Source organism: Mytilus galloprovincialis, chromosome 1 (assembly GCF_965363235.1).
Source record: "Mytilus galloprovincialis chromosome 1, xbMytGall1.hap1.1, whole genome shotgun sequence".
NCBI classification, from domain to species: domain Eukaryota; kingdom Metazoa; phylum Mollusca; class Bivalvia; order Mytilida; family Mytilidae; genus Mytilus; species Mytilus galloprovincialis.
In genome coordinates this window covers 116528292-116544639 of record NC_134838.1, presented here as the reverse complement: position 1 = coordinate 116544639, position 16348 = coordinate 116528292, and the positions used below count along the sequence as shown (strand labels likewise).

Below are 16348 nucleotides of genomic sequence, written 5' to 3'. Positions count from 1 at the left end.
ACTCCTGAACGGTAAAAGTCAAAATCGCCATTATTGAACTTGACCTCCATTTTGTCATCAGTAACAACATATTTAAATTTGGAAAGCTTAGGTAGAACAGTTCATGCGTAAATGCACGGACACGACTGGAAACTCCATTTTTCAATCTTTCAAGAACCGTAACTCCTGAACGGTAAAAGTCAAAATCGCCATTATTAAACTTGACCTTCATTTAGTTGTCAGTAACAACATATTAAAATTTTAAAAGTTTTGGTTGAACGGTTCATGAGTTAATGCACGGACAACATTTGATTGCCGCCTGCCCGCCCGACCGACCGACCGCCCGCCAGCCGTACATCCCCAAATCAATAACCAACATTTTTGTCACAAAAATCCGGTTAAAAATTATCCCATTTGACATTTTTCAAGTAAAATTTCAGTTAATACATAAATTTGTGAAAATCTAATCTAAATCTTACTGATTACAAAATTTTAACTTTTATCTTGATATGGGGAAAGGAATTCATTATTTTAAAGTTAATATGAAAATTCATTGTAAAGTATCTTTTAAAAGCAGTTCTCTTTTATATACATGTATATGCAAAGTATTACAGTGAAAAACTGAAATTTTACTAAACAAGAGTGTACACACTGAAATGTCTCGCCTTCTTTACTAATCATTGATATTATGTTGATATTCCTAAATATAAAGCTTTATTACAACTGTCACATAAACTAACATTAACCAAGAAAACTAAACATAAAGCAATGAACCATGAAAATGAGGTCAAGCTCAGATGAACCATGCAAGGCAGGCATGTACAGCTAACAATTCTTCTATACAACAAATATAGTTGACCAATTTCTTATAGTTTAACAGACCAACACACAAAAACTTAACACTGAGCAATGAATTGTGAGAATGAGGTCAAGGTCAAATAAACCTGCGCGACTGACATATGGATTATAAAACATTTCCATACACCAAATATAGTTGACCTAATGCATATAGTATTAGAAAAAAAGACCAAAACTCAAAAACTTTGACCACTGAACCATGAAAATGAGGTCAAGGTCAGAGGACACCTGCCAGCTAGACATGTACACCTTAAAATCATTCCATACACCAAATATAATAGACCTATTGCATACAGTATAAGCAATACAGATCAAAACACAAAAACTTAACTGTAACCACTGAACCATGAAAATGAGGTCAAGGTTACATGACACCTGCCAGTTGGACATGTACACCTTACAGTCCTTCCATACACCCAATATACTAGACCTATTGCTTATAGTAGCTGAGATATGGACTTGACCACCAAAAACTTAACCTTGTTCACTGATCCATGAAATGAGGTCAAGGTTAAGTGAAAACTGTCTGATGGGCACGAGGACCTTGCAAGGTACGCACATACCAAATATAGTTATCTTCTTACTTATAATAAGAAAGAATTTAACATTACAAAAAATCTCAACTATTTTTCAAGTAGTCACTGAACCAATAAATGAGGTCAAGGACATTGAACATGTGACTGACAGAAACTTCGTAACACGAGGCATCCCTTTACAAAGTATGAAGCATCCAGGTCTTACACCTTCTAAAATATGAAGCTCTGAAGAAGTTAGCTAAAGCCACCACTGTCGAGCTTATAATTCCTTCTTATGTTGTACTGTTACACCACTGTCCCAGGTTAGGGGAGGGTTCAGGATCCCTAACATTCTGTATGTATGTGCCTGTCCTAAGTCAGGAGGACACTAAACAATAATTATTTAAAATGTATGTTTGGAAACAGTTTAGTATGTCACAGGGGAAAAAGTAGAAATGGGATTAACTGCAAAATATTGTAGTCACACAGTGACAAGGAGGATAATAAAACATTGGCCTATCCAAAAATCTGGTCACCTTGACGACTAAGTAAATGTTAAGTTTAGTCCCTGCATTCCATATAGTTTTCTCCGTTAAGAATACAACTTTAAAGAAATTTCCATTTTGAGCAGAGTTTCTTATTAAGGATAGAGTTTCATGCTAATTTCTTATATTTATAAAATAAAATAAACTTGACACAGAGATTTGTCTCATTTGTTGGCATAAAATTCTGAAAAAGACTATCTGATATACAGAAACATTGCTTATCAATTCAATATTGCGGGACCAACTAGTGAAAATTGATAATTCATTGAAAGTCGCTGGACCATGACCTGAGAGCAGGACCTCCAAATTGTAGTCAAACTGAGATATACTGATAGTAATGCAACTACATGCAAAATATTATTGTAGCAAGAATTTCCTTAAAAGATATCACATTTAAATTATGTTATCAAGGAGATGATTGTAAATGAGATAACTATCAATCAGAGACCAAAGTGTTAACATCCAAAAGACTCTATTCTAATGTGTTATTGTATCTATATACATACCTCAGTGCAGAAAGAATCTGGGTACACCATCTCTTCCATGCCTATAAAGAAAAGCAAGAGGAACTTTTTAAAATCCCACCCAAGATTCATAATGATGATTCATGGTCAGAAAATCTTCAAACTTTATTTTTTTTATATTCTGAATGGGATATTTTTAAAAAGTTTTACTTGTGAAAGTTGATAAAACTTGAGTTTATAGTAATCCTGGAGATGTTATCTGAAAAACTTCATAAATTTATAGAATGAATGATAATTGCAGATGAATAGATGTGTTAAAATTCACAACATTAAATATAAGATGTTTATTTAATTTCTATCCACAAAAGCAGCATCTATATTTGAATGTTTCTTGTCTTTTATAGTGTGATGCATATTTTCAAAATTTCAATTTATAATACCAAATTTTGATATATATCACAGGTCCATCTCTCTTTCTCATAATCTAAATAGGGTTCAATTCTATTTTCCAAATTCTTTTGGGGGGGGGGAATTAATGTGGCAGTTTATGATTATGTTACTGGAGTATCAAAGCATTGAAACATTCTGGAAATGAGAACAAGAATGAAAATACTGCCTTCTCTATTGAATGGGAAAATAAACACCCCTGGACAAGTAATACTGAAGTGGTATTATCTGTACAACCTATTTGTTGATTTGCTCTTCTTTTTATATACACTTCACACAAAACTAAAGAGATATGACATACCTTTAAATTAAATGTTTTATTATTTTTCCTGGTTTTCTTCATGAATTGAGACAGTGAACCAGATGACATGTATTCTGTTATGAAGATGACCTGAAAGAAATGCAATATATAAAGCTCAATAATCAATAGAATTGGACAAATCAATAACAACAGTAAACAGGCAGAAATGTCCTGCCTGCTTTACTGACCATTGATTTTAGGTTGAAAATCTTTATGATTTAAAGGTTTAACTAGAAGTATCACTTTTACTTAATATTTAAAAAAAAAATCTATGACTATGAGGACAAGGTCAGATAAATCCTGTCACATACATGTACCTGTCAACTGACCAATATTTTGCGGGTGACACCCATGAATTTTCCCTCTCAACAAGGATTTTTTTCTAACTCCTTGAGGGAAAAAAAGGATCTGTAATGTGATGATTCATATGTGTACTCCTCAAAGCAATATTCTCTCATAGTTTAGTAGCCAACCAATCACATGTCAATTTTTACTTGCTAAAAAAACTATTCCGGTTTGTTTAAAGTACAACAATTTAAGCTGCTTGTCTGTTTAAGTGTTAGAATGTTCACCAGCAAATGTAGCCGTAGCAATTGCAGAGTTTCCAATTAAGAACTGGGAGCTGCACATTTTTACTAAGTACAAAGCACAAATTTGCTCACTACTTTGGTTCTAAAATAAAGATCATTTTGTGTTTTGATGTCATGGAACCTTTTACTGTTGTTTCAAATGTATAAATATCAAAATGTTTAACATGTAGTTAACCATCAATCTTAAGATTTTATTTTCTGTTAATCTGGTGGCCAGTTTTCTTTATAAAAACTCTCATTGGCAATCATACCACATCTCCTTATTATTACTAGATGAGTATTTTTTTATGATCATGGTCTTGAATATTGAACCTGTTCCAAAAATTTCAATGAGTATCAAAATTCATTTTTTTTGTTGGCAAACCATGCACCAAGTGTAAATGAACTTAAATTTAAAATTTACTTACTCTTGATTTTCCATCTTTCGTGTCTGTCCAGTACTTGTGGAATTTGACTATATTTGGATGGTCTAACTGGATTAAGTTATCAAACACCTGTCTTATTTTGTCCTGCAATGATAATTACATTATCAATTAATGTTATTGCTTTTACAGATCTGTATTCATCTTAATCCTTTAATTTACTTAAACTATTTGTATTAATATATTATAATTACATGACACTCTTTTTCTCATTATATACATTTAAGTGATCAATTTTCAAAATTATAAGCATACCAAGCTATATATATATATATATATATATATATATATATATATATATATATATATAAGTACGTCTGAGTCAGTGACAACTACAACAGATGTATCCATCGGATCGCCATCAATGATGGTGATACATGGCTGTGTACATAATGTATATATATACAACTCGTCTAAACATCAACCCAACAATGTTAGATCTGTAAATTTGCTTTCGCATGCAACTATATTTTAGCTTAATACAGTTCTTCTGGTCACAAACAGTATGTACTAGAGATGAAGCATAAAAATTATATCATAGTGGCTTTCTTTTTCTTAAGATGTTCCTTTTCTCCCAAAGATGCATCCTTTCAGTAATTTGTATGATTATAGGTCACTTCATATATGTATATATTAGATTTGAACTCTGGTGTAAAAATTAATATTTCTTTGAAACATAAAATGTAGGTCAGAGCTATAATTGGAAACATAAATTCCCCTTTATTATAGAATACCTTGCATTGCTAAACAAGGATTAATATATAAAGATTTTTTCAATAAATTTACCGTTGGAAAAATGATTATGTCCTCTCTGTAAAAAGGATGTAGAAGATGAATATCATTTTACTTTAAAATGTAAAATTTTAGAAAAATGTAGGCAAAATCTTTTTCAAGAAGTAGAGAATATAGTTCCAGATTTCACCAAAATTTTGATGATGGATGCAGTTAGCAATAAAATTATGGTACACTTGATACTATAAACATATTAAAATATAAATACTGTTCATACTTGAGCTAGACCCTTTATCTATAATGAAGTACCTCTTGAGCCTTCAAATTCCTGTTTTCTGAAAACTGCACTTCATTCCATACCACTTCAACACCTTCTTCTGTGTCCATAGCAAGAAATGCATAATCAATACCTGGAACATCACGCTGTTCTACCTAAAAAAATATTTTATAGTGTGTTTAAATTAAAACATCTTTTTTTTTTAAATCATTTAAGCATTAACATATAACTACATTATATCACCACAGTTTGTTCCTAGCAATTCGTATAAACCTTAACTGTAATGTACTATATACCTTAACCATTGTTAATTGTAAGGTGCTATAGCTCCAATGTTTATACAAGACTGTTTAACATTGCAATTTCCACAGTATAGGTGCCTGTTATCCTGAAACAAGAGGCTGTCACAACGACAGCAAACCGGATTTATTAACATTTATTTGTGTCCTGGCAATATCACAAGAACCATTACTGATGAATGGTGAAAGTGAAAATCGTCAATATCAAATTTGACCTCCATTTTGTAATCAGTATCAACATCTTAAAATTTGAAAAGCTTAGATTGAATGGTTCATGAGTAAATGCAACAACGCGAATGGAAACGCCATTTTACGATCTTTCAAGAACCATAACTCCTGAACGGTAAAAGTCAAAATCGTCATTATTGAACTTGACCTCTATTTTGTCATCAGTAACAACATATTAAAATTTCAAAAGCTTTGGTTGAATGGTTCATGAGAAAATGCACGGACACGACTGGAAACACCATTTTTCAATCTTTCAAGAACCATAACTCCTAAACGGTAAAAGTCAAAATCGTCATTATTGAACTTGACCTCCATTTTGTCATCAGTAACAGCATATTAAAATTTGGGAAGCTTTGGTAGAACAGTTCATGTGTAAATACACGGACACGACTGGAAACTCCATTTTTCAATCTTTCAAGAACCATAACTCCTGAACGGTAAAAGTCAAAATCGTCATTATTGAACTTGACCTCCATTTTGTCATCAGTAACAACATATTGAAATTTGGGAAGCTTTGGTAGAACAGTTCATGCGTAATTGCACGGACACGACTGGAAAAACCATTTTTCAATCTTTCAAGAACCATAACTCCTGAACGGTAAAAGTCAAAATCGCCATTATTGAACTTGACCTTCATTTAGTTGTCAGTAACAACATATTAAAATTTTAAAAGCTTTGGATGAACGGTTCATGAGTTAATGCACGGACAACATTTGATTGCCGCCCGCCCGCCCGCCGTACATCCCCAAATCAATAACCGACATTTTTGTCACAAAAATCCGGTTAATAAAACAGCTGAAATTTCCTTTTTGAGTCAAGTGTTTTAGCTTCCCAACAAGCGATAAGGTCAAAAAGTATAGATCTTAAATAAAAGTGATTAAATTTTTGTTTACTAGAGGTGAAATGACTCACTTTAAGAGCAAGTTGACAAGGTGTGATATGACCACTATCAGGCTGAAACAACTGGTGACATATTATCTGCAGAACTGTAGCTCTTAGACTCAGAATGAGGTCTTTAAGATATTTTTTTACAAGTAACTGACCATTAAATAAAATTGAGAAAGGAAATGGGAATGTGTCAAAGCCACAACAACCTGACCAATAGAGCAGACAATAGTCGAAGGCCACCATGGGTCTTCAATGTAGCAAGAAACTCCCGCACCTGTAGTCGTCCTTCAGCTGGCCCCTTAAAAAATATGTATATTAGTACAGTGATAATGGACGTCATACTAACTCCGAATTATACACAAGGAACTAAAATTAAAAATCATACAAGTCTAACAAAGGCCAGAGGCTCCTGACTTGGGACAGACGCAAAATTGCGGCGGGGTTAAACATGTTTATGAGATCTCAACCCTCCCCCTATACCTCTAGCCAATGTAGAAAAGTAAACGCATAACAACACGCACATTAAAATTCAGTTCAAGAGAAGTCTGAGTCCGATGTCAGAAGATGTAACAAAAGAAAATAAATAAAATGACAATAGTACATTAATAATAACAGACTACTAGCAGTTAACTGACATGCCAGCTCCAGACCTCAATTAAACTGATTGAAAGATTATGTCTTCATCATATGAATATCAGGCACAATCCCTCCCATTAGAAGTTTAGTATCATACTATCATAAAATATACTAGAACACATCCGCGAAATCGCGAGCATAAACACCTTGTTAACTGTTGTAAAATAATTTTTTGTAAAAGATGTTGTCTGGAGAATTTTATATAAGGTATCAAAAGCCCTCTCCCTTTTTTCCAATGTCCGTTATTTGTTTACTTTCTGTTAAATTCAATTATTTTCGTGGTTCTGGCCTCATACCACAATTATTCTTCCCCTTTACTACAATGCATTTTTTTAAATGAAATAAATGAAACTGCCTATAGACCATTAATTGTTATTCTAATAAAATATGCTTCTAGGACAATCCATCAGTGCTTTTCCTTTTGAGAGCCCTATTAACATGACAATGGTAGGATTTGAACCTTGTTTAAATGACTAAGGCTTAATTGAGGGGTGGTCAAAGGGGGACCCAAAATCCCGGCCTTTAAAACATGAAATCCTGAAATTCGAAAAAAATATTCCCGGGTCCTGTAAGGATCAATGCCGAAAAAGTTCTGCCTCCCTCTAATCTCTACCGTACTTTCATTTTGGCAAAATCACTACTTTATCTTTCAACAATAAATTTTTATGCCCCGTTAATGGGCATTATGTTTTCTAGTCTGTGCGTCCGTCCGTTCGTTCATTCGTTCGTTCGTCCGTCCGTCTGTCCCGCTTCAGGTTAAAGTTTTTGTTGAGGTAGTTTTTGATGAAGTTAAAGTCCAATCAACTCGAAACTTAGTAAATATGTTCCCTATGATATGATCTTTCTAATTTTAATGCCATATTTGAGATTTTATCTCAGTTCATGGTCCACTGAACATAGAAAATGATAGTGCTAATGTGGCATCCATACATGTATACTAAGGACACATTCTTGTTTCCACATGTTTTACTTATTTCAATATATATGCAACTGGTATGACCCCTTAGATAGTAAATATTTCAAAGAAAACAGTAGACAGAATACAAAGAGTCTCTATATATTATAGTAGTATAATCGTAGTTTACATGTGGATAAACGGGGAAAATAATTGTCTCTAAGGAGGTATGGTTCTTGCGATCTAAAAACCATGATATGGAGAACGCTCTGATTGGCTTATTTATTTTTCATTTTTGTAATCTTAGTATCATACGATTGGTTGTTCTTGTGCATGTTTAAAACCGGAATTCTTATCTATGACTAAAAGTCAGTCTGAAGTTGGAAACAATATCCGGACACCTATTTTGTCGTTTTTCTCCCAAAATAACTCAATCTGAATAATCATAAGGAAGGATGACAAATGCTACTATGCATGTTACCTATAGAACACAGAGGCATGATGATTAATTTATTGTGGAAGGAAGAGAAGCGACACACAAAATGAGGTCTTCTAGTTTAATAGTATAGATGAGAAGAACATAACCCGTGTCATGCCAACAACTGTTTTTTTTTAAATAAATGTGTTTAGTTCCGATGCAAAGACCCTATAAGTGAATCAATATTAAAGTCAAAATATGCAATCTTTAATGACACTGACAACTGTATCGTAACTATATCCCTTCTTAATAAGTCTGTTTAAAAGTTTTGTAAGCTTCTGAAGTGCATACTGACATTTTTGTGCTTTGAAAAGAATATTACCATAAAAGATTGGATGTGAAATACCTGACATATAAGATGTCTGCATGTTGAGATATATTTACGAACTATTTCCTTATACTGATGATAAAATTTAGTAAATGTTTTGACTAGTTTGTGATATCGAAAACCCTGGTGTAATAATTTTTTAGTAATACATGTACATAAATTTTTCTTGCTAAAATCTAATACGATTTTACCATCTAAAAATGGATAATTAACGATAGGAAATGAAAAATCATCTCTTTTATCATAAATTTTTGTATTAAGCTTCCCATTAATGATATAGATATCAAGATCGAGAAAAGGGCAGTGCAAATTTATCCGGAAATGTAAAAAGACAATAAGATTACAGTTCTGCAGATACAGATCTAATACTATAGTACTGATTTATACCTCTGAGATGACTCATTTGAATGAATTCTAATCTTGAGTTTATAGGTGAAACCATACCTTACAATGATTTTAAGAAATTATTGTATGACATGAATAAGTTTAAACAATATCATCTGATTTTTGCTCTTGTAAGTTTATCTTAGTGAAACCAAATGTCTTGTGTGTGCAGATACACCAGAATGCACAGTAAATTCTGAATAAACAAGCGCCAAATAGACTTGTGGTTCAACCGTTGTACCCTCTGCTCTACCTTATGATTTTTATATTTATTTTTACAGTCACCATACTAATACAATACAAGAATCTGGGTCGATTTGCCCAAAAACTGTTCACCCCTTTTCACTTTTGCACTCATAAAGTCTGTTTCTCACCCTTTTTATAGACCTTATTCCTATTCCTGCTGAACCAGAGAATCTGTCCCGCTTGAACTTTTGACGTCACAAAACAATCACTTTTCCATTGTGGCGTCAGATATTTTCTATTATGACATCAAAATTTTATGGGAACCTGTGTGATGTCCAGTAATGGCAGACAAATAGCGATGAGGTGTATTGGTTTTGTGTTTAATGAATTATTTCGTAATGGAGTTTTGGAAAGTGCATTGCTAAACCATGTATACCCTAATAATTAACATCGTGTGATGTGTCTTTAGTACTCATAACAATTTTCACTGCTTACGGTTTTCACTGTTGAGTTTTTATTCAGGTGTTTACTCAAATTTAAAAAGCATGTCCTGTAGATTGATTTTAGGTATCTAGTTTTTTTGTCAAAGCTTACAACGATTTTTTACTGTTTCCGTTTACTTTGCGATTTTTGTACATGTATATCAAAAAAATGGCGTCATATGTTTTCGTATGAAACAAAAATTGGATCAGTACACCAACAGGAAATAACTATATAATCATGAAATTAGTATCTTCTAAAGTTGTGGTTCTGGTGATTGATTGAATCATAAAAAAAGTTATTTAATACTTTTCAGTATTAAAAATTATTAGAAAATAGTTTATGTGCTGAAATTGTTAGATTTTGACTATTTTCAGATGTGCACCTAGTTTGTACAACATACATTATTTTTTTTTTAAGAAAATACAATTTTCAAAATTTAGGATTAAATATAAAAAGTTAAGACTGTTTTCATCTTCATGTATCAAGGATGTATAAAAAGAATTGTCAATAAAACATTTGTAAAATATTGAATAAATACATTTTGAACAACCATAGATAACTTATAACTCACTAGTTTGTTATAAAAATGACCAAAAAGCAACACGACAGTCACATGTCTTGAAGATCCGATGTTGGACAGGCAGACGATATGGCTATACTTCATGTAACCACTCAGAATTTTTCTCAACAACTATTCTAATGATGTGCATGCCTATTTTTGACATTACATAAAAATGGCTGAACCAGGCAAATTTAATTTAATTAGTTCTTACGTCTTTAAAAGCGACTTTGATTATGTCTCACTTTTGTCACGTTGAAGTGTTGTTGTTGTTCCAAATATAGAAACCGAAAAATATGCCACAATGTACGCTTATGCAGTAGAAACCAACGAAATGTGATTGATACGAAAACACATGACATACGAAAACATATGATCACATGACACAACGATACATTACTGATTAGATGTATGTACAACTGCGCTCCATTTCAATATTATTGCCCAAATGTTAGTATACTCGTATTAAACTTAAGTGAGTGATTTAACATGGAAAATGTTTTCAATGAAATTATGAAGACTGAAGTAAATTTTATTATTTTCTTACTTCTTCTCTTCTTTTCTGCCATCTTCCACATGGTGAATATTCTAAGACTTCCCCTTCATCTTCAGATTCATCAGCACTGTCATTTTTTTCTGGTTGTTCCTGGTCTACATCTCCCATGTTAAAGTTCTTATCTGAACAAAATTTCAAGAAAAAATATTTACTTGTTGGAGCAGACGGAAATTGGACAGATCACAAACCAGCAGCAAATATTAGAATCAAAATGAAAAGAAATAAAAGGGCCACGCCCTCCAGGTTATATAAAAAGATAAAAACTTATCAATATTGTTCAAGACAATGAATTCATTTTACGTTATTACATTTCCACCTCTTGTTTAACATGTAATATTTTCGTCGGACTTGTTATTTGATCACATGACCAATGGGGAACTAACCGCGAAATACACATGTGGAAATGTGAAATGTTTACCAAAGATATTAACTAATTTAGCGACATTATGGGTGTCTATCTGTCGACGCCAAACACTGAAAAAATTTCAAGTGATGAAACATGTCAAGGTTTCAAATATGGGGCATCTTCAATGCAGGGTTGGCGAATGGCGCAAGAGGTGAAAACAACATTATCATGATTACTTTCATTTTAACTTCAGACTCAGTCTGTTACATTCGTTTTTGTCATGCATTTTCTATAAAAATTTATAAAAAATTCCCCTTAACGTAGGTACATGGTAGATAATAAATGATAAGGTGGAGTAATTCATTATTGTACATATAGATAATATTACAATGATATTATATTAATTTTATTATACTCATACACCTTATCGCTAATCCCGGCTGACCCGGCCGCTTGAACTTTTGACGTCAACAACAATCACATTGTGGCGTCAGATATTTTGTTTTATGACGTCAAAATTTTACGGGAACCTGTGTGATTTCCAGCAATGGCGGACAAATAGCGATAAGGTGTATTGTGAGTCCATTTTATGGAAATAAAGCATCTTCTTCTTCTATAGATAAGCTCAACATTTATGAATTGCCTTGTTTTAATTTAAATGTATAATCCTCATGTATTGTATTTTCGACCTACCAGTACTAAGATATTTTTCTGAATTTCCCTTTTATATGTTTAAACCGTTATTTGTTTACTTTCTGTTAAATTCAATTATTTTCGTGGTTCTGGCCTCATACCACAATTATTCTTCCCCTTTGCTACAATGCATTTTTTTAAATGAAATAAATGAAACTGCCTATAGACCATTAATTGTTATTCTAATAAAATATGCTTCTAGGACAATCCATCAGTGCTTTTCCTTTTGAGAGCCCTATTAACATGACAATGGTAGGATTTGAACCTTGTTTAAATGACTAAGGCTTAATTGAGGGGTGGTCAAAGGGGGACCCAAAATCCCGGCCTTTAAAACATGAAATCCTGAAATTCGAAAAAAATATTCCCGGGTCCTGTAAGGATCAATGCCGAAAAAGTTCTGCCTCCCTCTAATCTCTACCGTACTTTCATTTTGGCAAAATCACTACTTTATCTTTCAACAATAAATTTTTATGCCCCGTTAATGGGCATTATGTTTTCTAGTCTGTGCGTCCGTCCGTTCGTTCATTCGTTCGTTCGTCCGTCCGTCTGTCCCGCTTCAGGTTAAAGTTTTTGTTGAGGTAGTTTTTGATGAAGTTAAAGTCCAATCAACTCGAAACTTAGTAAATATGTTCCCTATGATATGATCTTTCTAATTTTAATGCCATATTTGAGATTTTATCTCAGTTCATGGTCCACTGAACATAGAAAATGATAGTGCTAATGTGGCATCCATACATGTATACTAAGGACACATTCTTGTTTCCACATGTTTTACTTATTTCAATATATATGCAACTGGTATGACCCCTTAGATAGTAAATATTTCAAAGAAAACAGTAGACAGAATACAAAGAGTCTCTATATATTATAGTAGTATAATCGTAGTTTACATGTGGATAAACGGGGAAAATAATTGTCTCTAAGGAGGTATGGTTCTTGCGATCTAAAAACCATGATATGGAGAACGCTCTGATTGGCTTATTTATTTTTCATTTTTGTAATCTTAGTATCATACGATTGGTTGTTCTTGTGCATGTTTAAAACCGGAATTCTTATCTATGACTAAAAGTCAGTCTGAAGTTGGAAACAATATCCGGACACCTATTTTGTCGTTTTTCTCCCAAAATAACTCAATCTGAATAATCATAAGGAAGGATGACAAATGCTACTATGCATGTTACCTATAGAACACAGAGGCATGATGATTAATTTATTGTGGAAGGAAGAGAAGCGACACACAAAATGAGGTCTTCTAGTTTAATAGTATAGATGAGAAGAACATAACCCGTGTCATGCCAACAACTGTTTTTTTTTAAATAAATGTGTTTAGTTCCGATGCAAAGACCCTATAAGTGAATCAATATTAAAGTCAAAATATGCAATCTTTAATGACACTGACAACTGTATCGTAACTATATCCCTTCTTAATAAGTCTGTTTAAAAGTTTTGTAAGCTTCTGAAGTGCATACTGACATTTTTGTGCTTTGAAAAGAATATTACCATAAAAGATTGGATGTGAAATACCTGACATATAAGATGTCTGCATGTTGAGATATATTTACGAACTATTTCCTTATACTGATGATAAAATTTAGTAAATGTTTTGACTAGTTTGTGATATCGAAAACCCTGGTGTAATAATTTTTTAGTAATACATGTACATAAATTTTTCTTGCTAAAATCTAATACGATTTTACCATCTAAAAATGGATAATTAACGATAGGAAATGAAAAATCATCTCTTTTATCATAAATTTTTGTATTAAGCTTCCCATTAATGATATAGATATCAAGATCGAGAAAAGGGCAGTGCAAATTTATCCGGAAATGTAAAAAGACAATAAGATTACAGTTCTGCAGATACAGATCTAATACTATAGTACTGATTTATACCTCTGAGATGACTCATTTGAATGAATTCTAATCTTGAGTTTATAGGTGAAACCATACCTTACAATGATTTTAAGAAATTATTGTATGACATGAATAAGTTTAAACAATATCATCTGATTTTTGCTCTTGTAAGTTTATCTTAGTGAAACCAAATGTCTTGTGTGTGCAGATACACCAGAATGCACAGTAAATTCTGAATAAACAAGCGCCAAATAGACTTGTGGTTCAACCGTTGTACCCTCTGCTCTACCTTATGATTTTTATATTTATTTTTACAGTCACCATACTAATACAATACAAGAATCTGGGTCGATTTGCCCAAAAACTGTTCACCCCTTTTCACTTTTGCACTCATAAAGTCTGTTTCTCACCCTTTTTATAGACCTTATTCCTATTCCTGCTGAACCAGAGAATCTGTCCCGCTTGAACTTTTGACGTCACAAAACAATCACTTTTCCATTGTGGCGTCAGATATTTTCTATTATGACATCAAAATTTTATGGGAACCTGTGTGATGTCCAGTAATGGCAGACAAATAGCGATGAGGTGTATTGGTTTTGTGTTTAATGAATTATTTCGTAATGGAGTTTTGGAAAGTGCATTGCTAAACCATGTATACCCTAATAATTAACATCGTGTGATGTGTCTTTAGTACTCATAACAATTTTCACTGCTTACGGTTTTCACTGTTGAGTTTTTATTCAGGTGTTTACTCAAATTTAAAAAGCATGTCCTGTAGATTGATTTTAGGTATCTAGTTTTTTTGTCAAAGCTTACAACGATTTTTTACTGTTTCCGTTTACTTTGCGATTTTTGTACATGTATATAAAAAAAATGGCGTCATATGTTTTCGTATGAAACAAAAATTGGATCAGTACACCAACAGGAAATAACTATATAATCATGAAATTAGTATCTTCTAAAGTTGTGGTTCTGGTGATTGATTGAATCATAAAAAAAGTTATTTAATACTTTTCAGTATTAAAAATTATTAGAAAATAGTTTATGTGCTGAAATTGTTAGATTTTGACTATTTTCAGATGTGCACCTAGTTTGTACAACATACATTATTTTTTTTTTAAGAAAATACAATTTTCAAAATTTAGGATTAAATATAAAAAGTTAAGACTGTTTTCATCTTCATGTATCAAGGATGTATAAAAAGAATTGTCAATAAAACATTTGTAAAATATTGAATAAATACATTTTGAACAACCATAGATAACTTATAACTCACTAGTTTGTTATAAAAATGACCAAAAAGCAACACGACAGTCACATGTCTTGAAGATCCGATGTTGGACAGGCAGACGATATGGCTATACTTCATGTAACCACTCAGAATTTTTCTCAACAACTATTCTAATGATGTGCATGCCTATTTTTGACATTACATAAAAATGGCTGAACCAGGCAAATTTAATTTAATTAGTTCTTACGTCTTTAAAAGCGACTTTGATTATGTCTCACTTTTGTCACGTTGAAGTGTTGTTGTTGTTCCAAATATAGAAACCGAAAAATATGCCACAATGTACGCTTATGCAGTAGAAACCAACGAAATGTGATTGATACGAAAACACATGACATACGAAAACATATGATCACATGACACAACGATACATTACTGATTAGATGTATGTACAACTGCGCTCCATTTCAATATTATTGCCCAAATGTTAGTATACTCGTATTAAACTTAAGTGAGTGATTTAACATGGAAAATGTTTTCAATGAAATTATGAAGACTGAAGTAAATTTTATTATTTTCTTACTTCTTCTCTTCTTTTCTGCCATCTTCCACATGGTGAATATTCTAAGACTTCCCCTTCATCTTCAGATTCATCAGCACTGTCATTTTTTTCTGGTTGTTCCTGGTCTACATCTCCCATGTTAAAGTTCTTATCTGAACAAAATTTCAAGAAAAAATATTTACTTGTTGGAGCAGACGGAAATTGGACAGATCACAAACCAGCAGCAAATATTAGAATCAAAATGAAAAGAAATAAAAGGGCCACGCCCTCCAGGTTATATAAAAAGATAAAAACTTATCAATATTGTTCAAGACAATGAATTCATTTTACGTTATTACATTTCCACCTCTTGTTTAACATGTAATATTTTCGTCGGACTTGTTATTTGATCACATGACCAATGGGGAACTAACCGCGAAATACACATGTGGAAATGTGAAATGTTTACCAAAGATATTAACTAATTTAGCGACATTATGGGTGTCTATCTGTCGACGCCAAACACTGAAAAAATTTCAAGTGATGAAACATGTCAAGGTTTCAAATATGGGGCATCTTCAATGCAGGGTTGGCGAATGGCGCAAGAGGTGAAAACAACATTATCATGATTACTTT

At 32.5% G+C, this 16348-nt stretch overlaps 2 protein-coding genes across 11 annotated transcripts in view; one reads left to right on the top strand and one right to left on the bottom strand.

Moving 5' to 3' along the window:
- Positions 1-11350, bottom strand: part of LOC143053432 (nuclear receptor-binding protein-like) — a 36981-nt gene extending 25631 nt beyond the window's left edge. For 2 of the 10 annotated variants that reach the window (XM_076226267.1, XM_076226241.1), the window contains exons 1-5: positions 11042-11344; positions 5163-5285; positions 4107-4208; positions 3110-3199; positions 2404-2444 (exon numbers count right to left, since the gene is read on the bottom strand). In XM_076226267.1, the coding sequence (XP_076082382.1) occupies positions 2404-2444; positions 3110-3199; positions 4107-4208; positions 5163-5285; positions 11042-11158 (473 nt within the window). In that variant the 5' untranslated portion in view covers positions 11159-11344. Of the gene's footprint in view, positions 1-2403; positions 2445-3109; positions 3200-4106; positions 4209-5162; positions 5286-11041 lie in introns of all 10 variants that reach the window. The other 8 variants (XM_076226220.1, XM_076226228.1, XM_076226234.1 and 5 more) reach the window with 8 other exon arrangements.
- A 4764-nt stretch (positions 11351-16114) lies between these two features.
- The window catches only part of LOC143053417 (protein phosphatase 1G-like), a 28387-nt gene continuing 28153 nt past the window's right edge, over positions 16115-16348 (top strand). Inside the window, exon 1 of the mRNA XM_076226215.1 lies at positions 16115-16320. Within this exon, the coding sequence (XP_076082330.1) occupies positions 16210-16320 (111 nt within the window). The 5' untranslated portion in view covers positions 16115-16209. The remainder of the gene's footprint in view (positions 16321-16348) is intronic.